The sequence below is a fragment of the Anomalospiza imberbis genome, chromosome 21, assembly GCF_031753505.1.
Source record: "Anomalospiza imberbis isolate Cuckoo-Finch-1a 21T00152 chromosome 21, ASM3175350v1, whole genome shotgun sequence".
Taxonomy (NCBI): domain Eukaryota; kingdom Metazoa; phylum Chordata; class Aves; order Passeriformes; family Viduidae; genus Anomalospiza; species Anomalospiza imberbis.
Window position 1 is genome coordinate 3,075,049 of NC_089701.1, and position 26,395 is coordinate 3,101,443.

The 26,395-nt window shown below is 48.6% G+C and overlaps 1 protein-coding gene across 2 annotated transcripts in view; it reads right to left on the reverse strand.

Moving 5' to 3' along the window:
* Positions 1–26,395, reverse strand: part of COL5A1 (collagen type V alpha 1 chain) — a 137,250-nt gene that overhangs the window by 44,016 nt on the left and 66,839 nt on the right. For both annotated transcript variants that reach the window (XM_068211093.1, XM_068211092.1), the window contains exons 10-21: positions 22,929–22,970; positions 22,647–22,709; positions 16,417–16,491; positions 14,792–14,884; positions 12,208–12,264; positions 11,421–11,474; positions 10,755–10,808; positions 9,457–9,510; positions 6,713–6,766; positions 6,131–6,184; positions 4,154–4,198; positions 1,538–1,591 (exon numbers count right to left, since the gene is read on the reverse strand). In XM_068211093.1, the coding sequence (XP_068067194.1) occupies positions 1,538–1,591; positions 4,154–4,198; positions 6,131–6,184; positions 6,713–6,766; positions 9,457–9,510; positions 10,755–10,808; positions 11,421–11,474; positions 12,208–12,264; positions 14,792–14,884; positions 16,417–16,491; positions 22,647–22,709; positions 22,929–22,970 (699 nt within the window). The remainder of the gene's footprint in view (positions 1–1,537; positions 1,592–4,153; positions 4,199–6,130; positions 6,185–6,712; positions 6,767–9,456; positions 9,511–10,754; positions 10,809–11,420; positions 11,475–12,207; positions 12,265–14,791; positions 14,885–16,416; positions 16,492–22,646; positions 22,710–22,928; positions 22,971–26,395) is intronic.

Sequence of the window (26,395 nt, forward strand, 5' to 3'; positions counted from 1 at the left end):
TTGAGAGGGGAATGTGGAGACGGCCCCCTGGCACCATTTCAGAATCATGGGATTGTTCAGCTTGGAAAACACCTCTAAAATCATCAAATCCAGAATGAACCCGGCCCCAGCACCGTGTTCACCACCCAGCCACGTCCCCAGGTGCCACATCCACGTGGGCTTTGGATACTTGCTCAAATTTTATTTTTTTGATTTTTTGAAATTTTGAAAAATTGATTTGAATCACAGGGATGGTGACTCCACCATTCCCTGGGCACTGCTTGACAACTCTTTCCAGGAAGAAATTTGCTTCCCTGGCACAACTTTTCCTCTCATCCTGTCCTTATTACTTGGGAAAAGAGCCTGATCCCCCTCCCCACATCCTCCTGCAGGGATTTGTAGAGAATAAGATTTCCCTGAGCCTCCTTTTCTCCAGGATAATCTTTTATCCTGTGGGGTGTAACATCCCGTCCGTGGGAGATGGGACAGTATGGGAGCAAATCCTGAATCCTGATTAAATCCCAGCAGCACCAGGAGCTCACAGCAAAGTTGCCTTCACATCCCAAGAGGGCTGAAAGGCCACAAAATGTCCCCCATCAAACCCTGACCCCTTTAGCTTTGGGGTTGGGATTTTAAGGCCTGGGATTGCAGCAAGCAGCAGAGATTTAGGGAGAGCGCCTGCATCAGCATTTCCAGGGATGAGGTCTCCTGAATAAAATCCCACATGCTCCAGCCTCAGCTCTGGCCTGGAATAGGAAGGAACTGCTTCAGAGCCCTGAGGCAGGAGTTAATAGCAAAGGCACTGTGTTAATAACTCTCATTCCTCCCTTCCAGCCTGAGCAAGGAATTCATATTTACTCAGGTGGGGCAAATCTGCCCTGCATGGACGTGACACTACTGAAAATGGGGGAGAAGGCAGACTCTGAGCCACGAGCTTGAAACGTGGATGAAAAATCAAAACCCCACAATTCCAATAAAGATTTGAAGGGAACAGTATGTTTATTACAGCGCTGGACACGTGTGGGGATCGTTCCCTTTAAAAGACATGTGCCCCTGAGGCCTCCAGATCCTTTTTTATTATCCTTTACTAATTTACATATGCATAGAATTTCACAATGGGTTCATGCATATTCATTCTGGTGATTTCCCCATTACACCTACAGCTAGTTACACTTGTACCCAGTTTTTTGTCAGAAAGTACAGAGAGAACTCCTGGGTCACTCTGACCTGTTTCAAGGTCCGAGGAGCCTTTCTTATCTCTTCAGCGTGGAAATTCGCGTTCTTTCTCCTCAGTTGGGGCAGTTTTACTAGTGTGGCAAAGTTACCAGACTAAACAGCATATTTTACTTATGCTAGCAAGCTCAAAGTGGCACATTTCACCTAAATCCAGATGGATTTCTACCCTGTTAAATTTTCACTCTGTCTCAAGCTCTTTTTGGGATACCACTGCTTTTCATTGCCCAGATGTGGCAAATGATGCAGCTGGATGATCTGCTGGAATGGCTGAGGTTTGGGGTTTTTGGCTGGAAGGCTCTGGGGAGGGCAGCAGGGAACTCACCGGTGGCCCCGGGGGTCCTGGGGGTCCCTTGGGGCCCAGCAGTCCTCGGGGTCCCTGTGGGGGAAAAAAAAGGTTTAGAATTCCCATCTGAGCATGAGCATCACGCCGGACATGGACACAGCAGGATTTGGAAGGACCTTGCAGGTGCTGCAGCAGCTTCCCTGAGTTACAAACTGGGAGAGAAATCCTGTGGGCACAGACCCCTCAGTTATAGACCTAAATAATACAGGCATTTATTCCTTGGATTGGAACAATTTCCCCTTGAACCAACTTGGTTTTTAATTAATTTAATCCTACTCCTGGATTACCCTGGAACCCACACTCTTTGCAGCCAAGTCCTTCCAGCTGGGAAGTTATGAAGGGTGACCTGATAACACCAATAGATCATCCCAAAAATCCCTCCAGATTGAGATTTTATCGTGGACAATCCACACAACTCAGCAAGGCTGGGAAAGGTTTCCAGAAATGTACATTTTAAAAGGTTTTGGGTCCTCCAGCATGAGGACTTCTGCTCTCCTGGTGTTTTCCTTCCATTCCTGCCTTTCTCATCAGGTTTAACCTGGCATTGCTGACATTGGTGGGATTGGAGCATCACATGGAACAAGGAAAACACGGCAGGAGAATTGGAATTCCTGCCAAAGGAATTTTTGGAAATCCCAGCCCAACCCCTCCTGGAGCCTTCAGGGGGGTTTGGAGTGGAAGGAAAGGGATGGGCCCTGTGAGCACTCACTGAGAGCTCAGCTTTTAATCACAGCCCTTTCCTGAAAAGAGGGGAACTCTGGAATTTGTATGGATGGAGTTCCTTCCCTGCCATGGAGGAAAGAAAATTGTTCTTGATTGATGGGCAGTTTTATCTGTCTGCCCAAATATTCCTCAGCCTCCTTTTTATGATGCAGAGAGGGCTGAGGAATTAAAATGAAATGTTACAGCGTGGAATAGGAGATTTCAATGAAATGTCTTGTCTTGGAGGTCGTGGGGATTCAGATCCTTCAAAAAAAAGATTGCAGTTTCCAGCAAAACCTGGATGAATCCAAGGGTCTATCCCAGCCACTGGAGACTTCCTGGGCTAAAGCCCTGCATGAATCCAGAGCAGAACCTCCACTGGTGAGGGCAACTGGAAGGAAATGGAGCAGGATGAAGGGAAACCCATTTTGAAGCCCCACCACTGCTTTCAGCCCCATTTGGAATGACCTTCTTTGGTGTATTTACAGCAAAATTCCCTGGAATGCAGATGAATCCTTTATCCTGGGCATCCCAGAGATTTTTACTCATGCTGCTGAAATAAAAATAAATTTCCCTGCGTGTGTTCCCCTCATTTAAGCTCCTCTTTTGTTGCTGTGTTACCTGAGCACATAAATGCTTTTAGGGAGTTAATAAGCCATAAGTTATTGCTTGGACATGTGCTAAGGAGATAGCTGAGTTGATTAATCTTTCCCAGAAGTTAATCAGACATCTTGTCTATAATTTAGTTCCAGCGAGTCTGTAAATGCCAACCCTTCCCTCTCTCCCATGAACTGTGTCCAGCAATTCCCATCAATTAATCTCAGGCCACCACGCTGGGCCTTAGCACAACAAAATCAGGGATTTTGAAAGAAATTATAGAGAATGTTCTTTTCCTAACAAAGGAAATGCATTCAGGATGAAATCAGCAGCCAACAACTGCACTACACAGAAATCTACAGCCAGATCTACAGAAATCAGAGCAGTTTGCAGTGCCCATAAAATGAGAAATACTCAGAATTAGGGGAAAAATGCCTTTTCAGAGTATTTCATTGACCGCCTGTCTGTTTGTTTTTTTAGTGTGATTCTCCCTGAAAGCATTTATTTGGCTCGGTCCAAAGAATTTGTCCAAGCCCACTGAGATCTCCTTGAGATCTCCTCCTTGAGATCCTTCCTGACACCAGGAACTGCCAGCTCCTCCTCCAGCTGCTCCACAGCACGTGGGGTCCAAGCATTGACAAAGTGCAGATGTAGGAAGTTTTGTGCACTGGGAGCAGGATATTGCCCTCACTGAAGTCAGAGAGAAAAGTCTCCTGGAGCTCAATCCTGGCAGGATTTAATCTGAGGTTTATCAGGAGTCACTGACACTGCACAGGACAAAGTGTGTAGGAGCTGTGTGGTGAAGATGCCACTGCCCTGAGATAAAAAACCCTTTTCTCACTGGAATTTGCTATGAACACTCACAAAAACTTTATTTTATATCTATTTACCACACCTAATTTCTACTCCAGCCTGATTACCTCAATCCCAAACCAGAGAGAAGGATACAGGCAGGAAAAACATGACATCAATCCAAGTTTTACATTTACTGTTATGATTTTTTCTGAGCAATCAATGAGATTTTTTCTTCATTAAAAAAAAAAAAAAACAGTCAAACAAACAAACGAACTTCCACCTTTGTGGGAATGAAAATGAGTGAAAATTATTAATGAAAATAAGCAAAGCAGAGTTGTTCCAGCACAGCCACTCTCGAATTGTTCATGTGGAGCTTCAAGCTGAGTTCAATCCCTGCAGGATCTCAGGGCAAAGCTGCCCCACGAGAGCCCTAAAAATGCCTTTTCCATCCCAAATCCATGCCCCAAGCAGTGCTTGGGGAAAGGGGAAGGGGATACTCACAGGTTCTCCAGGGAGACCTCTGGGTCCAACTTCTCCATCATCTCCCTGGGCAGCAGCAGAGGCACGGAGAGAAGCAGCAAGAGACAGAAAAAAATCAGTTTTAATTCAGCCACCTCACAGGGGTTTTGTCATTTGGTAATAATATTCACACAGAAAAGCAGTTTCTCTGGATGACTGATGGCTTCTGTGCCTAAGGAAGACCTTGGAAACCTGAGGACTGAAACGGAGTTTACCAGGGACTAAAAAGGCCTGAGGATACTTCAGAATTCCTGCTGATATTCAGAGAGATGGAATTTGCCACCAGACAAGGGTTTGTAGACACAACTCAGGGCAGGTGAGACAACAACCACAAGATTTAACACCAAACTGAATGGCAAGGCAGGGTGGGAATGTGATTTAGCCAAATCAGAGCTCCTCAGATAAACCAGAAGCAGCAAAAGGGTGATCCTTCATCCCTCCTCTCCCATATCCTGTTGGGATAAACCCCCAAAATTATCAAATAGTGCTTCCCCTGAGTTGCTTTTAAATCACCCCAAACCTGAGGCTCCCCCTTAGGAAAGCAAGCCCAGCAACCTTCCTCCTGTGCTGATCCCTCCATGCTCTGCTCCCAGTCCTGCCCTCCTGGAATTGTTTCCTTTTCCCTTTGGGATTCAAGATCTGACTCTCCTCCTTCCCCTCTCGGGGTCCGGGTGTCGAGGTGACCCCAAGAGTGTAAAAGTCCTCGTTTCCCAGCCCGTGCAGCCAGAGAAGGAGTCTGGATGCGCAGGGTCGGCTTCTCAAGGTTGTTTATTTTCCCTTATCTATCACATTCTCTCTCTGCCCTGCTGAGCTCTGTCCAGCAGGTCGGCCATGGCATTCTGTCTGTCCTCAGGGCGGTGTTCACATTTTATACCAAAAACTCTGTGTGCCGTGTTTACAATAACGTGCCAATATCTGTCATTTATATTGGACAGTGTGTCTGTACCTTAAACCAACAGAAAAGTGTCACCATCACAGCAAGACATGGAGGACAAGACAAAGGAGAAGAAGGTCAGGACACACCCAAATCCCTCCATCTTGTCCCCTTGAAGCCCATTCTAAGAACCCTAAAATTCTACTTTTCCACCCTGTGTTAATTCAACTACCACACTACTCAAACCCTTGTGGCTTGTAATTCCTCATCCAGAGTTGGCAGTTTTTTCCACGGGCTAAAACCGAAGCCACAGATGTTTTTGACTTCATGCCAAGGTCTCTGAGTCCCCTGCCAGGGTCTGGAGATAGCCAGGGCAGCCAGAGGGATGTGCTGGGTTCCCACATTCCCCCTCCAGCTTTGCTCTGCTCACCCCCAGAGCACTTTACAGCCACAATGAATTAACCCATCCCCCCAGGCTGGGGCAAGGGAGGTGTGATTATCTGAGTTGTGCAGGGACACCAAGAGCCCAAAGTGGGAAGCAAACACCGTGGAAGGGGATTGGAGCCTGGGAAATCCACACTGGCTCCTCAGGTTGAACCACACCAGCATTTTTAAGCTCTCCCCTTAAACCAGAGCTGGGATCACTTAGGCTGGGCTTTGCTAAACACCTTCTGTTATTGACTGAAGGAGAAGTGAACAATTCAATCTTTGATTCCTGCCTTTGTCTGGAATTTCTGCTCCCCAAATCTCGCTGAAAATCCTCTGGATTTCAGAAAATCAGAAGAGATCCTTTGCTCACAGTGAGCAATAATTTACTCTCTGTGCCATTTTCTTTTTTCTTTTAACAAAACCTGAGTTTCCTGACCAGATCTTTAAGCCAAAATTAAAAAAAAAAAAAAAGCCAAAATTATAGCCAAATTTAAAGCCAAATTATTCTTTCCACTTCAGCTCCCATCTCCTTGCCTTGCTTCCCTCCCAGGGAAGGCTCAAGGACTGGGAGCTCCTGCCATGCCTCTGCCTGATGCTGCATCTGCTTCTTGTTTCCAGGGGTTCCTTAGGAATTTCCAATCCCCAGGCAGACTTACCCTCTCCCCATCCTCTCCAGGAGCCCCTGGGGGGCCATGGGGGCCTGGCTCACCCTGCAAAAAAAGGGCAGAGAATGCTTCAGAGAAGGTGCAAACACTCTGGCAATGGAAACCACCAGGGAATGCTGAGGAACCAAGGTGTGGATTTGATTTTTCTGTCTGTGCTGGAGGTCCCTGTGCCCTCAGAGCTGCCTCTTTCTCTGTACCAGGGAGGGGAGGGACACCCAGCCTGCCAAAATAACCACCTTCCCCCATTTTCCCCCCATTTTTAATCATAAAGTGAAGAGTTTGAACCCATTTCATTCCAAGCAATTCCCACCCCGTCCAACAGCAGCTATTGCCTCTTGCTGTGATTTTTTAGGCTGCATTATGTTAAGGTAATTTTTTCCTCCCCATCCCAATCTGGAGCAGCCCCAGAAGGATCTTGCAGAGGGATTTTGCAGCTCCCTGGGATGTGAGGGTGCTGTGACATCCCACAGGCTCTTAGGGGACACTCATCCTCTCCTGTGCCTCATCCCAGTCCCTCCCAGCCTCCTCCTCCTCCCAAGGTTTCATCCCAGGCAGAAGCGGAAGAACACTTACTCTGTTTCCCTTCTCACCAGGCAAACCAGCCAAGCCATCAAAGCCTCGGTCACCCTGAAAGCAAAACCAGTTTAAAACGCATTTCCAGCTCTATTTGAGCACCCTTCCTGTGTGTTTCCTTTCTGTATCAAGGAGGGATCGATTTTCTCAGGCATTCAGCCTTCACCTTCCATCAGACCAGGGATGATCTCAAAGTTATGGATTAAAACAAGGGGAAAAAAAATCACCTCCAAGTCTGTATTGGTTTTGGTTTGTTAATTTGAGATTTTGTTAATGCTGAGATTTTTTGGATGGTGTATTAATGAGTGTGGTAGGTTTTAGTGTTGGTTAATTAACAGTGTATTTATTTTTTGTTGTGAGGTAGGATTAGGAGAAAGCTAAAATAGGTTTAAAGCTTTAAAAGGGTTTAAAGAGAAATTTATTAACAGTAACTAAAAGAGAGAGTAACGAAAATTAGGATAAAATTAGGGTAAAAGTTCTTATTAACTCATGTAAAAACTACCACATTGTCATTTGGCAAACTCTTCCCTCTTCCCCCAGTTGAAATGCTTTCCCATGTGGATTTCAGGGTTTCTCTGGGTGATTTTTTCATCTCCCTTCTAGGCAGGTTCTCCTAATCCAATGATTTATTTCGCTTTAATTCCATGGAATTCATGACTGCAATGAGCAAACTGTGGTAACCCCACACCTGCCAGCAGCTGAGCTCTCCCACCACCCCATCCATCCTTTGTAACCCTCCAAAGAAAGAAACACAGAGAAATAAATTCTGGACGTTATTTTAATGACACCAGGACAGGAAGGAGTTGTTCCCTAAAAGCCTCAGCTCCTCAGAGAAGAGAGAGGACACAGAGGGGGTTGCAAATCCTGGGTGATTCCAATGGCCAGAGAGGGGCAAGGAGCAACACCCAGGAGAGAGAAAAGCCCCTTTTCCCCTCTGAAGGGTGAACTTCGTGTGTTTTCACGTGTGAATCACTGAGACAGCCCCAGCTCCTCCCTTTCACAGCTCCCTTGTCACTCAGTGAGTCGAGCAGCAGGGTTTAACCTCCGGCCCTCTCCTTCTGGCAGCTCCTAGAGCATCTCCCTGCCTGAGCTCACAGTTGTTATAGGCACACATCATAATATTGGCTTTTTGGAGATACTAAAATGGATTTTGTGTGTGTGGTGCTAAAGTAGCTTTGTTCTAAGGATATGGTTTCTATTTCTGTTGCTAATTAAGCTTAGTGAAATAGCTGCTTGTGTTAAAATGCCTGCTGGGATGGGGTAACATCCACTGAACACAGGATGAGCACACCTGTTGTTATCGGACATGAAATGAGTACACAGAAGTTTGGTAGGTTTAAAAGAGAAAAAGAGCCAGGTTTATTCAAACATCTGGTATTTATAGAATTCTAAAGGTGACTGTGGATTGGAGGATGGAATTACCACCTCTCCAACCACACTGGTCTAAAGATTAATTAATAATTTCTCTCTACCCACAGAGAAATATGTAAACTATTCTGTTTATACATGAAATTGTGTGGGAACTCTGACTCTCAAATATGTAAACATTTTCAGAAGGCTAAAGAAGCTTTATGAGAACTTGAAAACTTTCAAAAGAACTATAAAAGAAAACTTAACACTTTAAAAAATCAGGGCAACAGACACCTGTAGAGATCTGCCAACCATCAGCACCCACCCTCTGAAGGCAGTGTGCACCAAGGCCCAAACTAAAGATAATGATAAGAAAAAAAAGCTAAAACCACAACCAAGGAATAGCATGCTCTAAAAAAGCAGATCCAAGGAGGAGCCATGCTAAACAATTACTGGAATATGTAAACTAGCTTAGAGAAAAAGTTTACTATGCATAAGGATCTATGAATATGCAACAGGCTGATGTAAGGGGAAAAGTATTTAAGGGGTATCCCCGAAGATAATAGTCTTAGCTGAGTGCCAAGCTGCTCCCAGCCGCAAAACCTTTGCTCCTTGTCTCCTATTGTCCCTTTACTAAACATTTTACACTTTCACCAGAGAGTGAAGGTGTTTTTCACACAGTGCATTCCCCCCTCCTTCCCAGCACTGCTGGTTTTGCATCCCCTCCTTGCCTGGCAGCCCCTCCCTGAGGGTACAGCTTCATCACAGCACTCTGCTGGGTAAATGATTTGTGCTCTCCCGTCTCTGTCTCAAACCCCCCCCATCTCTTGCAGCCTTAAGTATCTCCACAATAAAGTGCTTAAACATTCCAAGGCACCATTCCCTGGGCAAACTCTCCCTGCGTTCCATTTCCAGCACAGCAGCTTCTTTCCTGCTTGGTAATTCCAGCAGATCGCAGCAGAATGAAGGGATTTTTGTCTTCAATGAAAAAAAATAATATGGGGGACTAAAATTCCTCACCACACCTCCATTTCCTCACCTGGTTAAGAGGTGGCTTTTTCGTGGTTCTACTCTAGAGGCTTTCCAGCCACTCGTTTGTGTTTGTTTTTTGTAATTGGGATTCTAAAGTATTTGTTCTACAATGACAGCATATTTCATCCAGCAGTTTAAAAAAGTGGCATTAAGAAAACGGGAAAAGAAAAGGGAAAATTGCTATTCTGCCTTCCAGGAGTGGGTTTAACTTCCCTCTCTTAACTCCCATGCCTTCACAGGAGCCTCTGGACCACCTCACAACCTCCTCCAAGTATGCTGGGCTCCTTCTCCATGGGTGCCTCAGCTCATTCCTGCTAAAGAGAAGGTGCAGATTCCCAAAATCCATAAAAACGTGGCGCTACCTTTGGTCCTGTCTGGCCTGGCATTCCCCGGGCACCGTCACTGCCAGCTCGTCCCTGCAACAGAGAACACCAAAGTCAAATCCAAAGGGTAACACAGGGCCACAGGGACAACTGGGGCTGAGACAGCGTTTAGTTAAGCCAGAGTGAGGGTTTATTTAAGTCAGGCAGCTTCTCTTGGTGAGGGAAAAATCCCTGCTCTGTGTTTGAAGCCACATCCTGGGGCCAATGAGAGGTGGGAGATGAATGGCAGCGGAGCCACTTCACTACATGGGCCATGGTTGTTGGTTTTTATGTGAAAAAATGATCTCCCAGCACATTTTAAGAGATGCTAATGATGATGGCTGCAAATTGGAATGAGAGTTTCTGTTTCCAGGAAGGCAGAAGTGGGTCACACACAAGACTTGCTCGTTCCTTCCTCTGGCAAGTTGAGTCACAGTGAGCCAGAGGGTGGTGTGAAATAAAAATCAGAATTAGGGATGGAAACAGAGCAGGATTTACACCTGATCCATTCTTGGGACTGTATTCTCCTCACACACTGCCAGGAGTGAGGACTCCAAGACAGTTCAAAGCATTTGTGCAGCTACAACCCCAACACCAGGGAGCCCAAACACCCGGGATAAAAGAGTGGGATGGGCAGCCTTGAATTCCCCCCACACTGTTCAGATTTTAACTCCCATCCTTCTTTGTGTCCTCCCAGATTTTAACTCCCATCCTGGTTTCTGTCCTCCCAGATTTTACCTCTCCTCCTCATTTCTGTCCTCCCAGTTTTTAACTCCCATCCTTTTGTCCTCCCAGATTTCAACTCCTATCCTTGTTTGTCTCCTCTTACTTTTCAACTCCCATCCTCATTTTCATCCTCCCAAATTTTAACTCTCCTCCTCATGTGTATCCTCCTTGATTTCAACTCCCCTTCTCATTTGTGTCCCAGATTTGAACTCCCATCCTGGTTTGTGTCCTCCCAGATTTGAACTCCCGTCTGTGTGTCCTCCCAAATTTCAACTCCCACCCTTCTGTCCTCCGAGATTTTAACTCCTATCCTGGTGTCCTCTCAGATTTTAACTCCCATCCTTGTGCCCTCCCAGATTTAACTCCCATTCTGATTTGTAGCCTCCCAGATTTTAACTCTCATCCTGGTTTGTGTCCTCCTGGATGGCCAAGAGGGCCTGGCCAAGCCCAGCCTGGCCTCCAGCCGGCTCTTGTGCAACGCCCTCGGTGCAGAGGAATTGTTTGGCAGCAGGAGCAGTTTCCAGCAGGAATTGCAGCTCCTGCCTGCTCAGCACAGCTGCCAGGACACTCACCCTGCGGCCTGGCTTTCCTGCAGGACCGGGAGGACCTTGGATGCCTCGTGGACCCTGCAGAGAATCAAGGAGAGAGGAAGAAATGTCACCTCAAGGGACCAGGAGCAGACGCAATGATCAGTGCCCGCATCAGGCACTGCTGGGGCTCTCAGGGCCACCAGGGCTTCAAAATGAATCCCTGGAGCAGAGCTCGTGGTTCCAAACACCCAGGGAAGGGTCAGGGATGAGCATCTCCAGGCAGGAATTGTCGATGTTTGTCCATGGGGAAGCTTTTGCAAGCACGTGGTGGAGATGCATCCCATAAATCACTTCCCTTGCCATCAGAAAATGGGAACTTTCCCTTAATGCAAGATTTAAGGCTTGGAAGAACAATATCCTGAGCATTAGTGAATTCTCCACACTTCAAATTTTCTTTTATGTCCTGGACTCCTCCATGGGTGTTTTTCCAGGAAGGGAACTGCAGAGTTTTACACTGCTGCCTTAAAACCATGTCCAGAGCCTGCATTCAGACATTTGGAGGGACATTTCCATGCCAAACACGTGTTCCCTCAGCTTCCTGCTCCCAGCTGGCATGGGTTGACTGAATCCCTGCTTCCCAACAGCCTCTCAGGCAGGACTGGCTGCTCCACCCTTCGTTTCTCCAGCTCCCCCCAGTTCCACACTCACCTGAGGTCCCATTTCTCCTGCTTCTCCCTTCAGTCCTCCACTGCCCGGGGGTCCCTTTGGATAGAGAAGAGGATTTATTATATTTTTCCTCAAGAGAGCCAGAGAAGAAGATTCCACATTAAGGAAAAGCCATTAATGGACCCAGAGCCCACAAGAAGCTGGAGCAGCTGGGTTGGCTCCATCCCCACCAATTCCAGCATCCCCAGTTCCATCCCCACCACCTCCATCCACACCAATTCCAGCAACCCCAGTTCCATCTTCACCATCTCCATCATTCCCCATCTCCATCCCCCCCAGTTCCAGCACTCCCCAGCTCCATCCACACCATTCCAGCACTCCCCAGCTTCATCCCCCCAGTTACATCCTCTCCAATTCTATCACTCCCCAGTTCCATCCATACCAGTTCCATCACTCCTCAGCTCCATTGCTCCCCAGTTCCATCACTCTCCAATTCCATCACTCACCATTTCCATCCCACCATTTCCATCCCACCATTTCCATCCCCCCATTTCCATCTCCCCCCAGTTCCATCTCCCCCCAGTTCTTCCATCCTCCCCAATTCTATCACTCCCCAATTCCATCCATACCAGTTCCATCACTCCTCAGCTCCATCATTCCCCAATTCCATCACTCTCCAATTCCGTCCCACCATTTCCATCCCCCAGTTCCATCCCCCCAATTCCATCCCCCCATTTCCATCCCCCAGTTCCATCCCACCATTTCCATCCCCCCATTTCCATCCCCCAGTTCCATCCTCCCAATTCCATCCCCCAGTTCCACCACTCACCATCGGGCCCGGCCGCCCCGTCAGGCCCATGGGTCCCGCTGGTCCCCTCAGTGCCAGCTGCAACAGAAGGACAAACACGGCTCAGCTTGTGACAAAGCCACCACTGAGCCACCAGACACCATCCTCTCCACACCCACAAACCCTCGGAGCAACATCCATACCCCCTGGGAATTCCAGATACTGTCCCACCCACAACAGGCAAACAACTTCTCCTTGCCCAGATTTGCTGTGGTTGCCCCATCCCTGGAAGTGTCCAAGGCCAGGCTGGGACACTTGTAGCCACCTGGGATCATGGAAGGTGTCCCTGACCATGGAAGTGCTTGGAATGAGATGGGCTTTAAGCTCCCTCCCAACCAAACCATTCTGTTATTCTATGAAAGCCCCTGGACTGTCCATGAATCTGCTGAGACAACATAAATATTTATGGCCCCACTTCAGTTCAAGAGAATTTTTCCTTTATTGTCCTGGTGGTTCCATTTTAGAGGAATTTTTCCCTTTTTTTTTGGTTAACATCCTCCAAACTGAATTCCAATTCAAACTGAACACAGGGGGCTTTTAGCTCCATAATTAAGGAGTCGTGTTAACCATGCATCAACCCAGTAATTTCCATGGTGGGAAATGGAGCTGGGCCATGCTTTAAAACATCCCTCAGACAATTTGTTCCCTCGTGACAATCCAACACTTCCAAAGAGTTGTAATTATCTGTGTACTCCAGTAATTAAAATCTACCCAGTGACTGCGCTTGGAATGGCAGAAATATTGCACAAATGCTGGGTTCTGTGGCATCTTTTTACAACACCCCATTAAAAGGGAGATGCTGTGAGCCACTGCTGGCTGCAACAACATTCAGTGCCTAATGAAAGCCAAATTTTAAGGGGATAAATCAACCTAATAATGCAATTAACGGCAGTGATAACGAGAAAAATAAACCCAGAAAAAGAAAAGGTTATGCTTGATGCAGGACCCTGTTTTACAATCCTGTCATATCCTATAGTTTCTCACAAAAATGACATTTATTTCCCTTTCTGCATTGTGGTTTTCAGCCAAAATGTTGAAGTTCATGAAAAAATTGATTTTTGTCCTTTCTAGAAATATTCAACTTTTCATCCATAGTCCAAAAGTTACCCGGGATTTATTAGGGTTTTAAATTTTTTCCCCAAACCTGGAAATTTAAGAAAAAAGGGACTTTGAATGATGGGAGGGAGGTTGTTTTTTTTTTTTTTTTTTGGAAATCACAATTGTCAGCAGGCAGAAGAAAAAAAAAAAGAACAAAAGCAAAGAGTTGGAGAAAGCAGATGCTTCTCATGAAACGTTTATCAGGTCAAACCCTCTATTTCCCAGGAAAATATAATGCTGATGGAAAAATGCTGGGCAGGCTGGAAATTAAGACTGACAAGGTAACACCAGGAACATAATCCAGGATATTATTGGCAGCACAAGGTTAATGGACAGGAAAATGCAGTGGCTGGGATGATCAGGACTCTGCCTGAATCTGTAAAAAATCCAACCCCTTTGGAAAAGGATGGAAAGCAGAAAATTCCCAGCTAAGCAAACATCTCATTAAAAACCCAACAGGGGCAGGTGCCACCCATGGGGGGAGATCCAAATGGATTTTATCCCACCTAAGGGTGAAATAAATCAAGTTTTTGGCTTATTTTATTCCCAAAAAATCTGTTAAAATCTGCAAACAGCTCAGAGTGACAAAGCAGCTCCAACCACACATCTCAGCTGCAGCCAGATGTGGGCTCTGGAGCTGTCCCCAAATAAAACAGCCCCAAAGCTGCCTGTCTTTGGGAATTGCCACCCTAAAAAGTTTTCTCCTTCATGGCAAGGGTGTGTTTGCAGCAGAATTTGGTCCCTTGGGGGCAAACAGAGCAGTTTGGGAATTGTGGTGCTCCCCCAGCTCCTTCTGCATCTCTGGTTTTTAACGTCAGCGCTCAGGAAAGCACCTAGGGCAGAGCAATTTCAGAGCTCCACTGGCTAAAAGTGAAGTTTTATTTTGAACAGACGAGTGCAAAGCCTTTCCCACTGAGGTGTCCATCCAGGCAGGGAGCAGGAGTTGTGCTGGGAATGTGCCAATCTTGTTTCACCAGAGAGACAGGGATGATTTGGACATCAATCAATATGGTCAGCCGAGGAAAGAAATGTTCCAGGGATGGTCACCATGTATTCCCAAAAAAATACATTAAATTACAAATCTGCCTGTTGAGATTCTGGGAGCTGGGAACAGCTTCTATCTGTGACATAGGTTTCATTATTAGGATTTGCTGGGGGGAAAACCACACAAAAATAAGAAAGTGCTTTGAGCACATCCCCCAGCTGCTCATAGGCACCCTCAAAATACAAATATACCGAAGCCAGCAGGTCTGCCAGAGGTCTGCAGGAAGTTAAAACCAGCTTTCCATCAGCTGGAGCCTTGCTGGTTGCTAATAAAAACCCAAATCATGCAGGTGCAATCCCATGGCAGGTGAGAGGTTCCACCACCAGCACTGGGGACGTGCGTGCAGAGATGTGAGGGGTTTATTCTGCTTTTGCAGGCACCTGCTGAGAGCCATGCCAGGCACTCCCAGTTGCCAGCACTCACCCTGGCCTGCTGCAGGATAGCCTGGGCTTGCGCCTCCTGGGCAGACACCATGGGTCCTTTGGAGCCAGCATCGCCTCCTCCGCTGAAGCGGAACTGGTGGGAACAAGGTGGACAAAGCAGGTCACAATTCTGTCCCTCCACCCTCCCCAGCCTGAGCCTCAACAGCTCCGTTCAGCACGAGTGCCCCAAGCCCATCCCAGCCCTCCCAGCCCACCCCAGTAACCCCAGTGCCCTCGGGTCACCGGCTCAGGGCCGCCAAGCGAGCGCTTCCCACGCGCTGCCAGCTCGGGGTGGCAACAATGAGGGGGATTGTGGGCTCGGGGACCTCACACACCACAGCCAGCACCAACAGGGGCTCTCCCAGGGCTGGCATTCCCTGCTCTCCCAGGGCTGGCTTTGCCTGGTGCCCAGGAGGCTCTGGGGAGCTGGGGTTGCCTCAGGTTATTTGTGCAGCTCCGGACAAAGCGGAGCTGCTGGAGCGTGGCACTTTGTCCAAACACTGCTGTTCAAGCCAGGAGCCTTCAGCACTCAAAAAACCCCCAAATATTAATGTTTTATTTCCCCAACTTTGAAGTAGAAGGAGTTTAATATTTCCTTCCACCCCCCTCTTTCCTTGGCCTGCTCCTGCCTTAGCTGGGAGGTTTTGCAAGGAGGACACTCCTGGTTGCAGAAACTCCTTGGACAGCTCTGTCATCTCTGTTTCACCTCAGCTGGCTTTAGGTGTGTGACCACACGAGCCTGGCAGGGAAACGTGAAGAAATTCAATTCCCAGGCCCATGGCTGGCTCCTGGAGTGGCCAACAACCATGCTGTGGTGGCCAGCAAAGCTCCACGTGGAGCTCCTGGCCCAGGCTCCTGCCAGGAACTTCCCCAGGCTCACCCTTTGGAGCATGGACAATGTGCTGAGGTTTTTCCCTAAAAACTCCTTCCCTCTGGTACCCAAGTGCTTATTTCCAGCAGCTGGCTGCCTCACATCAAAAAAGACATTTCTTTAGTTTCCCAGGACCAACAAGGCTGATTTGGGACTTGCTGGCTTTGTGGAGGAGGAGGAGAACAACACAAAAGAGCCACTGGTCATTAAAAGAAGTGGATTTGTTCAGGTGATTAAAAATTTGGCACTTTGAAGAGCTGTTAGAGGCTCCTGAGTATAGGACAGAAGGTTCTGCCTGGAAATTTGGCTCTTGGAGGTGTCTTGAGTTGTTTCTTCATGATTTTATCTCTGTCTGACCAGTCAGAAACACTGCAGCTTATTCAGAATTCAAGAGATGTTTGGACAATGCTCTCAGGTGCAGGGTGGGATTTCTGGGCTTGTCCTGTGCAGAGCCAAGAGCTGGACTCAATAATCCTTGTGGGTTCCTTCCACCTTGGGATATTCCATTATTTTTATCATTATCCATCACTTCTGGAAATTTTAACCTGTCTGAGCTTTTGACTAGTGAGGGAGCTCCAGTGCTTTGCAAAAAGTCAATTTACAACAGTAACCATCCAGATCCATCTTTTATCTCATGGAAAACATGCCCTTGGGGTAAAGGAGACGGGAGATTTCTGCAAGAAGGGGCATTAAACAACAGCAAAACCAAGAAATCTGACTCATTTTAATAATCTTTTAGTTCTGTTTGCACTCACAGGCAGCATTAGCATTGTCCCTGGTGGTCCTGGCAATCCATCTGCTCCTGGGAGACCTGGGCGTCCAGGTGGGCCCTGAAAGAAGAAGAAATTAAAATAAACTTCTAAAATACCATTTTGGTTCTGTCCAGACATTAACAGCTCCGGTTATGTCACGATATTGTCATGACAGGGATTGAGTTGGTGGGAATCCCAGTTTTTCTTCAATTTTCTTAATTCCCTCCTCTCCCATCCTGCCCCTGCTATTTCCAGGGTCTGCCTTGTGCAGTTTTGGAGCAATCCAAGTCCCTGCCATGCTCCAAGTTAACAGAATCAATGTTTGGAGTTGGATCTGTTAAAACCTATTAAAAAAAAACCCCAAAATCGATGAAACTTCCTAACTCAGGGTCAGTGAGAGAGAAATGGAGAGAGATAAATTCATTCCTGCACGCATTCAATCAGCTGGGCCATTTCGTGTTTCTCTCTTCTGTTTTTTTTTATTTTAATTTTTATTATTTTAGTCCTTTGAGGCTCCTTCCACCTCCAGCGGAGTGATCCTGTCAGGGGCTGTAAATCAGCCCAAATCCATGGATCTCCACAGAGAAACACCAGTGGAGGATCTTTAACTGGCACTGAAGCAACGAGTGGGCAGTCAAAGATCTATTGATGAAGCCATAAAGGATCAAATCCAAACATGGCCAATTTTCCCTGGCAAAAAGTTGAGGTTAACCCAGATTTCCTCCTCAATCCACTGATCCCATATGCAAATGAGGGTGACACCAATGTGTGTGGCTAATTGCAATTTTCACGGCAGTTTAAGGCAACAGGGATTTGACCACATCCCAGCAAGGCCAAGAAAAGCCCCAGAGCTCATTTGGTGGCCAACAGCTCGGGATTGAGGGCTTGGCTACTCCTTTATTTAGGAAACACCAACAATAAATCAATTCATAGAGAACTGACTCTCTTGGAAGGCAAGCAATGAACATTTTTGTAGTTCTTGCTCTCCTCAACCTGCCTGCAGCCTGTTCAGACCCCAGAAAAAAACGTAAATACAAAATCCTGCCACAAATCTCAGGCATGGGGACACCAAAAAGCCAGGAAGCCCTAAGGTCACCCCATAAAGGAGGTGGATAAAGGTGGGAAAGACAAATAGGTAACAAAGTGTCTAAAAATCAGAATATTTTAATAAAACAACCCAACAGACCACCAAACCAAAAGATTTGGTGCATTATCCTTGCCCCACACCTTTCCAGCAAGAACTCTGCACCCCACATCTCTCTGCTCCCTCTTCTTCCATATCCAACTTCATGATTGCCTCATTCCCTCCCCTCAAAAAAAAAAACCAAAAAAACAAAACAAAACAAAAAAAAAAACACCAACAAAAAACAAACAAACAAAAAACATTCAGGCTGAAGTTTCCAGCATAAATCAGAGCCCAGCCCTGGAGGGGGTGAGGAGCTGCCCCTGCCCCAGCCTGGCCAGGGCTGTGGTGTCCCCAGCTGGGCTGGCCCTGTCCCCAGCCCCACAAGGACAAGGCACCACGACCAGCCTGGATTAACAACACTGCTCCCAGGGCTGGATCAGCAGGAAAACACTAGGAAAAAAATCCCAGCCCAGGGGGGCTGCAGGACACCCCAGCACATCCATTTTTCCAGGCAGACTGGACATCCACAGTTTGCTCAGCCTGGCCCAAACCAGAGATCCCTGACCCCACTGAGATCCCGTCCCAGATCTGTCCGTGGGAGCAGAAATGGCACAAATAATTTAGGCCAGGCTTGTTTTATATGATAAACTTTCTTTTCTCTCCCTCTCCTCCTATAACGCCAGCCCTGCCTATGATGGAGCTTGTTTATCTCTCCTGACAAGTGTTGATGCAGTGCTTTTATCCATAAATGCCTCTTTTTGTTTCAGGCTGGGTGTGGGAGGTCTTTTCCTGCTGGAATGGACCAGCAGAGAGTGGGGGGTGGGCAATGAAATGGAGGAAAACCAAACCCATAAAGCACTTTGGAAATTTAAATTCATGAATGCCTGGAAGAAATGCAGCCTGCCAGGGCCTGGGTGTAAATCTGTGTAGCTCTCCTTCTGGAAATGGGCATTTGCTGATACACAGCAGCCAGGGATGGGAACTTCAGCTTGCATTTTTTGCAGTGCTCTGAAATGCCGCGCTGAGAGCAAACCCTGGGGTAACATTTCCATGGAATGGTTAAACTGAAACCTGGGGGTGTTTGTGTGGGACCAGCAGCCCACGGTGCTGAGCCTTAACATTCACCAAGTGTCTCTCTCTCTCTCTCTCTGCCTGGTTATTTTTCAGCCCTGGTTAGAAAATTACATAACAGCAGATGTTTCTTGCAATTTTGGGGGTCTCCTAGTGAAGGGAGCACTTGGGAAAAGCAGCAGCCTGGAAGCACTCAGAAGCCAGATCAGGATTTTTAGGGATCCTGTTGCACTTCTGAGGGGCAAAACTGTGCTCAGGGGAGTAATTCCTTTGGGATTCAATGACTGGATGGTTTTGGAAGGTGAAGATATTTTGTGATGAGCCTTCCCCCAGGGTGTGCTGCCCCCCTCAGAGCACCCAGACACCCAAATTTCCAAACAAGCGGTGGGGTGGGTGAGGGAGCTGCAGTTTGCTCTAATGCTGCAGCTCATCCCCTTCAAAACAACACATTTTCCCACTTCCTTCCCCCCAGTCTGGAGCCCCCATGGAACAGCTCTCTGCTCTCCTCAGTGCCATATTTCCTTCTTCCCACTGCTCCAGGAAAGCTGCCTAAGTCATCCCAAAGCATCCTGAGCCCTCTGGAACCTCCCACAGCCAGGCTGCTCCTCAGCTCTGCTGCTGACACAAACTCCTCTGTGCCTCCTGAAATGACTGATCAAGGAAGAAGCTTTAAATAAATAAAGCCCTTCTTTTTTTTTCTTTAAATTATTTTTTTTACAATGAATAAAGCAGAGCTAAATGAGTGTTGGCCAATATTAACAGAGCTGACTATTGTTGGGCTATTAATCCATTGCACCTGCCTGAGAGCAGATAAAAAATCTCTTTATCAGATGCAGGCAGAGGGAATGTTCCTCACTGTACACGGGGAAGGGTCATGTAAATTCATGAGCTACACTCTCAGGGTTAATAATAAACAAATTAAAAGAGGAGCTGCTCTAATTGAAAAGGAGGGTTCTAATACAGTTGCAGCTCCTGCGAGTTCATCACTTCTCTCTGCACCCTGTGCTGGGTCACACTCTGTTCTGGACATTGGCAGGAGCAGCCTGTGCTAGAATGCAAATTATTCCTCTCATTGCAGGGCGTGGAGCAGCAGCACTGGGGACAGAGTGGCTGCTGCTGCTGCTTGGCTTTGCAGGGCTGTTCCAGAGGAGCTTGGCCAGCAAATATCTGCATCTGCCTGGACAAGTGACAGAAAGAGAGCCTTGTGTCCCCAGGGCCAGCATCCAGCCTGCCAGGAATGCAGGAGGAGAAGGGAGAGCAGGGCATCACTGGAGGGAGACAAGCGAGACAGGGATGAGGCCACAGGGAAGAACAGCACCCGGGAAATACTCAGAAGCCAAATTAGTGTTTTTAGGGCTCGCCCTGGACCATTGAGAAATACAAACCACGCCCAGCTCACCCACCCTCTGTGAACCCAGGCTGCAGAGCTCCTTGTGCTGGGGCGGCAGTGCAGTGCCACAAGGGTTAAGCCAGGCCTAGAGGCCCCCACGGGCTGAGCCTGGATTGACTTTCCGAGCTGGCAGGTAGAGATCGATGGAGCACAGGCAGGGCCCCTCGTCCTCAATCATGTCACAGCCTCCAGAAATGTTATTACTGCTCCATCAGTAAATACAGCAGCAGTGCAAACCAGGGCAGGGTCTTCCCAGCACTGCTCCAGGGCAAAAGGGGCAGTGCAGGTCCCTGTGGCTGACAGGGCTCCAGCCAAGCCCCAGGGACCAAGGAGGCAACGAAGAACCTGACCTCAAACAAATGCAGTGCCCAGGCTGGGGACAGTGCCATGGGAATGCCCCAGCACCTCAGGGATCTCCTCAAATACACCTTAAAGCCTCAGGAGACACCTCCCAGCGTGGGCCAGCAGTGGCTCTGTCCCTCTCAGTGGTTGTATTTTGCTGTGTGGATACACCAGAAGGAAAAGGGGACACGGGCATGGCCACTGCAGAGGAAGGCACAGCAAACCTCTGGCACCACAGCAGCATTTGAAACAAGGCCAAGGGGAGATCCTTGGGAGCACAGAGATCCTGTTCTGGTCTTCTGGAAAGGAGCGAGTTCTGCCTTCTACTCTTTCTGGGTCTTAGGTTACCCAAAAAAAAAATTGTAATCAAGGCCACAAACACTGAGCTGCATTTACAACAAGCAGCTGTGTGAAGCCACATCAGAGCACACCCCACCCCAAGCCAGCCAGACCTTCCCCACTGCCTTTTTCCCCACCTTGTCCAAGCCAAAAAATCTGCCAGAAGAGTGGGAAGCCCTACAAACACACAGAGTCTGTGTCTGGTCACCACAGTTTATTGTTCTGGGCATCCAGGATGCGAACAGGATGTGGTTCCCTGTTTGGGAATCAGCTCTTGGATCCATGAAGGATCAGCAGCCTGCCACGGCCAGGGAGCTGCCTTATCTGCCAGGAAAGCTGCTCAGCACCTCGGGGATCAGACTGGGGAAGTGTTTGCTGATAAGAGCAGCCTTCCTCTTGAGGTGTTTGCATCTGCTGGGTGCCAGCAGTGCCAGCAGAGGGATGCTGTGTGTTCTGGAGCATCCCCCGGGATCTGTGGAACTGCTGCTCCCTCCTTGCTGTGCTTTCCAGGGAAAACACACCTCAAACGGAGCCTGCCTGCACAGACACACCTGCAGGCACGTTGGTTGGCCATTTGGGTGGAGGCTGAGGGACCAGCAGTGCTCCAGGGGCTGTTCTGGACGCAGCCCTGACCTCCCTCCACACCGGGGTGCACCAAGGCATCAGCCAAGCTCCAAACTCTGCTTGATTTGCTCCCCAGTCAGGCCGAAATCCATGGATTTACTGGTGAGATTGCTGCTGGGAAATGTCCCCTGCACCCTCCTGCAGCCCTGCTGTGGCCCTGCCAGCTCTGCCCAGTTCTGCTGGGCAGTTCTCTCCATCCCCCTCAAGGGCACTGGGCACCCCTCTGGTCACAGCCCAGGCTGAGCCAGCTTGGGCTCTGTGCAAAGCCAGGCTGAGTTTTCCATGAGATGTCAGGCCAAAATTCCTGCTGGAGGAGCGCTGGGAGCAGCAAGAGCTCCTCACCCAGCTCACCTGGCTGCCTCTGCCAGGGGAAGGAACAAAAGGAGCAGTCCTGGGGTCATTGCAGGGTGAGCTCGGGGTGTGAGGACAGTGGGGTTGACGTTTTGGGATTTCCAAGGACACGGATTGCTGCTGGAATGCTGCTCCTGCACTCACTGACCTGGGGTTTGAGTTCAGCAGCTCCCAAACACAGATCACTGCTGATCCAGGTACATGACCCTGACAGAGCTGTGTGGGATTTGGGGTCACCATCCCCTAAAGCCCTTGGGAGCAGCTGCCTTTGAGGAGACACCCCAAAGCTGGAGGCTCTGCAGCAGCACTCCACAAAGCAGAGGCTGCCAGGGACAAAAGTGATTTACAGCCACACCCAAACCTGAGTTGTGGCACTGCCATAACAGATTCACATGTTAAAGAACATCAGTCAGTGCCTGCTGCTGGCTGGGACAGAGCCATAACCCACCCAGGGAAAAGGTGAAGTGCTGCACAAGGGCTCCTTTCCCTCTGGGAGCAGCATGGGACACGGAAATGCCACAGGGAGAGACCCTGGCATGATCCCAGGACCATCCTGGAGCAAAGCAAAGCCAAACCCTCTGCCAGGACTCCCAGGAGAGCTGGAATGAGGGTGCAGAATCCCAGCTGAGCTCCATTTCCCTGTGCTGATGACTCTTTGTGTGTTTGCCCCTCCAGTTTTCCCAGTGCCATGCTGGGAGGAGCGGCCAAAGGGCACAGGCAGAGAGCAGCAGGTTTGCAGCCTTAATGTTGGTTTTAACTTGGAAAATATCTTCATGCACTTGAGTAATGGAGCTGTTCCCCAACCCTGGATGCAGATCCCTGCTCTGTATCCCACCATGAACTCCTCTGGGAGTTGCTCTCAGAGGATGAACGGGATTTTAACAGGATTTCAACAGGATTTTAAGGCTCCAGGGATACCCCACAGCCCCACTCTGCCCACACCAGCCCACCCAAAACTCCAGCAAAGAGGAGAAAACCACAGCCACTCACCCTCTCCCCTGGGTCACCCATTAAACCCACGGGTCCAGTTGGTCCTGGAGGTCCTGGAAGGCCCTGGCAGAGAAAAGAGGGGAAAAAAACCTAAGCCACGAAAATGTGTTATTATTTGTAGCAGATTTCTACAAGCAGCAGGAAAAGATTTCGAGCTCTCTGTTTATTTTTGCACCACAAAATCCACCCTAAAGCTCTCTCTGTGCACGTGTGTGGCAGATGGGAGCAAGAGAGCCCGGGGACAGCATCCCACCCCCGGAGCAGGGGGAAAATGCCACTTACTGCTGGGCCTTCAGGACCAGGGGGGCCTTCCACCAGCATTCCCTGAGCAAGAGGAAGAAAAAAAAGTGATTAGACACATCCTCAAAGTCATTTTGTCCACAGGGAAATGCCCAGTGCTTGATCTGTTCTTAAATATTTCAGCTCTTGCTGCTGCATGGAGACATTCCAGAGCTGGAGGGTTTCCACTTCCTCTGGATGACTTCTCCCAGAGGTGCAGAAGATCATGGAAAAACCAAATAATGTGTATTTAAATCCCACAGGACAGCTCTTACTCCCAGCACAGCATCACCTTCCCCAGCACAGCCTTCTCCCTTTGCTCAGAGCCAGGGAAAAAACAAATCCTGGACTTTGTCCAGCCTCGGTGCTGCTGGAGCTTCAGGAAAAAGCTGTTCCTAGCCCTAAAGAGCTTAAGAAGAAGTTAGCAGTCAAGCTGCAAGGTGGTTTTTAAGTGATTTTTTTCCAGCAGACTGCACGCTGTGATTTCCTCTGTGAATGTAGGAAATCACTGTGTGGGAAAAATTCTGGGATATTGTTCCTCCAGCCTCTTCAATCTAAATATTTTGTCATCACTTTAGGTCAGATCTGTCATGCACTCAGGAAAATTAAGGTTTGGGTTTTTGTTGTTTTTGTTTTTTTTCTTTTTTTCCCCCTCATGAGTATGTAAGAGGCAGGAAAGAAACCTCCCAATCCACCTGGAAAATGCTCGCCAGAAGGCATCAGGGCAATGCTTTGGGAAGAGCTCTGTCCCTTTTATCTCTGGGTCAGAAATAAAGCAGCTCAGGTTGAGTCAGCAATTCCCAGCTCACCTGTGGCAAACAGGGACATTTTTCCTAAGGGGTGAACTCCTGTAAAAATCTGTGGATGAGCAAAATCTGTGGGAGAAGCCATGCAGGGGCTGCTTTGGGGTCACCCTAAACTGTTCTCAGGCTCTGGTGCCAAAAGCCTCAGCTGACCCCACTCCAACCGAGCTGAACGAATCTGAAATGTCTGCAGGAAAATCCAGGCATTCCTGCCCTGAAAACCATACTCCCTGAGCCCAGAGCAAAAAAATAACCTAAAACAGCCTGCCATGACCTTCCATCAGGGTGTCTGCACCAAAAAATGCATGGTCAGCCCTATTTCCTGCCTTTCCTGGTGTCCACACTCATTTCCAAGGCATTTCTAATCTCAGAGAAGATCTGGCTCCCACTGCAGCTGGATGTGAGAGGGGAAATTTGCTGCTGCCACCACAGAAGAGGCTCTGCAGCTCCTCACCAGGGAGGAATTCAGGTCATGGGCTTCACCCCATGCCCATTGAAGCTTCAGCCATGGAAATATTTCACTGGGTGGGAATTAGGGGTGAATTGCACACGCCTGTCCTGCAGCCTGCAGGGAAACCCCAGAGATCCCAGCACATGGACACCCCAAAATCCATCCCAGCATACCGACACCAAAATGATGGATTTTGGATGGATCTTTTTGACATCCCAGCACATGGACACCTCAAAATCCATCTTTGTTGAGATCCCAGCACATGGACACCTCAAAATCCATCCTTGTTGAGATCCCAGCATATGGACACCCCAAAATCCATCTTTGTTGAGATCCCAGCACATGGACACCTCAAAATCCATCTCTGTTGAGATCCCAGCACATGGACACCCCAAATTCCATCCTTCTTGAGATCCCAGCACATGGACACCCCAAATTCCATCCTTCTTGAGATCCCAGCACATGGACACCCCAAATTCCATCCTTCTTGAGCTCTCAGCACATGGACACCCCAAAATGCATCCTTGTTGAGATCCCAGCACATGGACACCCCAAAATGCATCCTTGTTGAGATCCCAGCACATGGACACCCCAAAATCCATCCTTCTTGAGCTCTCAGCACATGGACACCCCAAAATCCATCCTTTTGGGAGCAGCGATGACACATTCTGGTGTGACAGGTTCCAAACCAGAAATTAATCAGAGTGCAGAGAACCCCAGCCCACACAGGAGGTTTTTGGGGTGCTGCTGTGAGCACATACAGCACCAAGGTCTGCTCCCCAGGACAGTCCTCCCCAGGGGGAAAGGTCAGGGATAATTGGTCCATTTGGGATGCAAACATCCTTGGCATCTTCCCATATTTATCTGCTGGTTTATGTCGAGCTGGGGCCTTGGGGACATCTGGAGATTCTCCTTGGCAGGAAACCTCCTCTGTTTCCACGGATGTTCATCAATGGGAGCGATGGAAACGTGGCAGGGTTTTAGGGACAGCACCAGTGGGGTGATCCCATTGAGGGGGGCAAGCCAACCATGGATTTGGGCTTGTCCCAGGGGAAAACAAGGCAAGGCTTCCACTTCAGACACCACCCACAAGTGAAGCCAACATCCCAAAACCAGCCCCAAATCCTGTTGCAATTCAGAGGTGCTGAGCAAACCCTCCCTAAAGGGGAGCACCAGGGTCCCCCCCAAAAGGACAGAGGGCTCTGAGGAGGTGCCAGCAGCCTGATGACCCCACAGCTGGAATATTTGGGATCCCTGCATCCCTCCTCTCCATCCCTCCTGCCCCTGCCCTGCCCTGCTGCCTCCAGCAAGTGTCAGCACAGAGCAAGGATTGAAGGACAGCTGGGTTTGAAGGGGAAGGAGTAAAAATCCAGCAGAATCCAACTTTGTGCTTGGGTTTTATTTCCCTTCTCCCGCAGCTCCCATCAAAAACTGGGAAAAAAAAAAAAAAAAGAGCTAAAGAGCGCAGCAAATCCAAATTTCCCTGCTCAAGAGGAGCTGCACGGAGAGGGACAAGGCAGCATTTGGTCTTGTTTACTTTCTGGCAAAAGCCATCCATGCTCCAGTGTTTTGAAATAGCAAAGGCGGCCAAATTCTTTCTGGATGATTAAACTTAACTATTTTGTTCGCTTTGTAGCTTCTCAGGCTGGGTTTCTGCCATCATCTTCGTGGGGTCTGGCTGCCCCCCTTCCCTTCCCACCCCTCTGATAAGGAAATCGCTGGCTCCTCCTTTTGTTTGCAGAGTGAGAGACCCAGAAAGGAAGGGAAGGAAGGAAAGGTCAGAAATGTTTTTATAAGGGACTAAATTGGAGTTTTGGAGCCACGCTACAGCACCTCAGCTTCTAGCTGGCTCTCCTCCCCAGCATCTGCAGAAATTTCAGGTGAAAGAGGAAAAGGAGGAAAAATTCCAAGGGAAATAATGGCCTCAGAACGATGGGAAGTGCTGCTGCAGAGCTGGGTGCTGTGCTGGCCCTCTGCCAAGGAAAATGAGGTTAATTGAGCTGCGGGTGTGCAGCGAGCAGGAGCTCAGCCCGCGGGGACTGGGCTGGGGCAGGTGGGTGAGAGGATCTCATCCCCAATTCCAGCCTAGGAGGAGCAGGAATGGGGGTACCTGGGGCATCCTGGCACACAGAGAGGGGAAAAAATGGGAATTAACCAAGAGCCTCTTGCTCTGCTCACAGGAATCCCTGAGCCAGCCCCACCATCAAGCTCCTTCC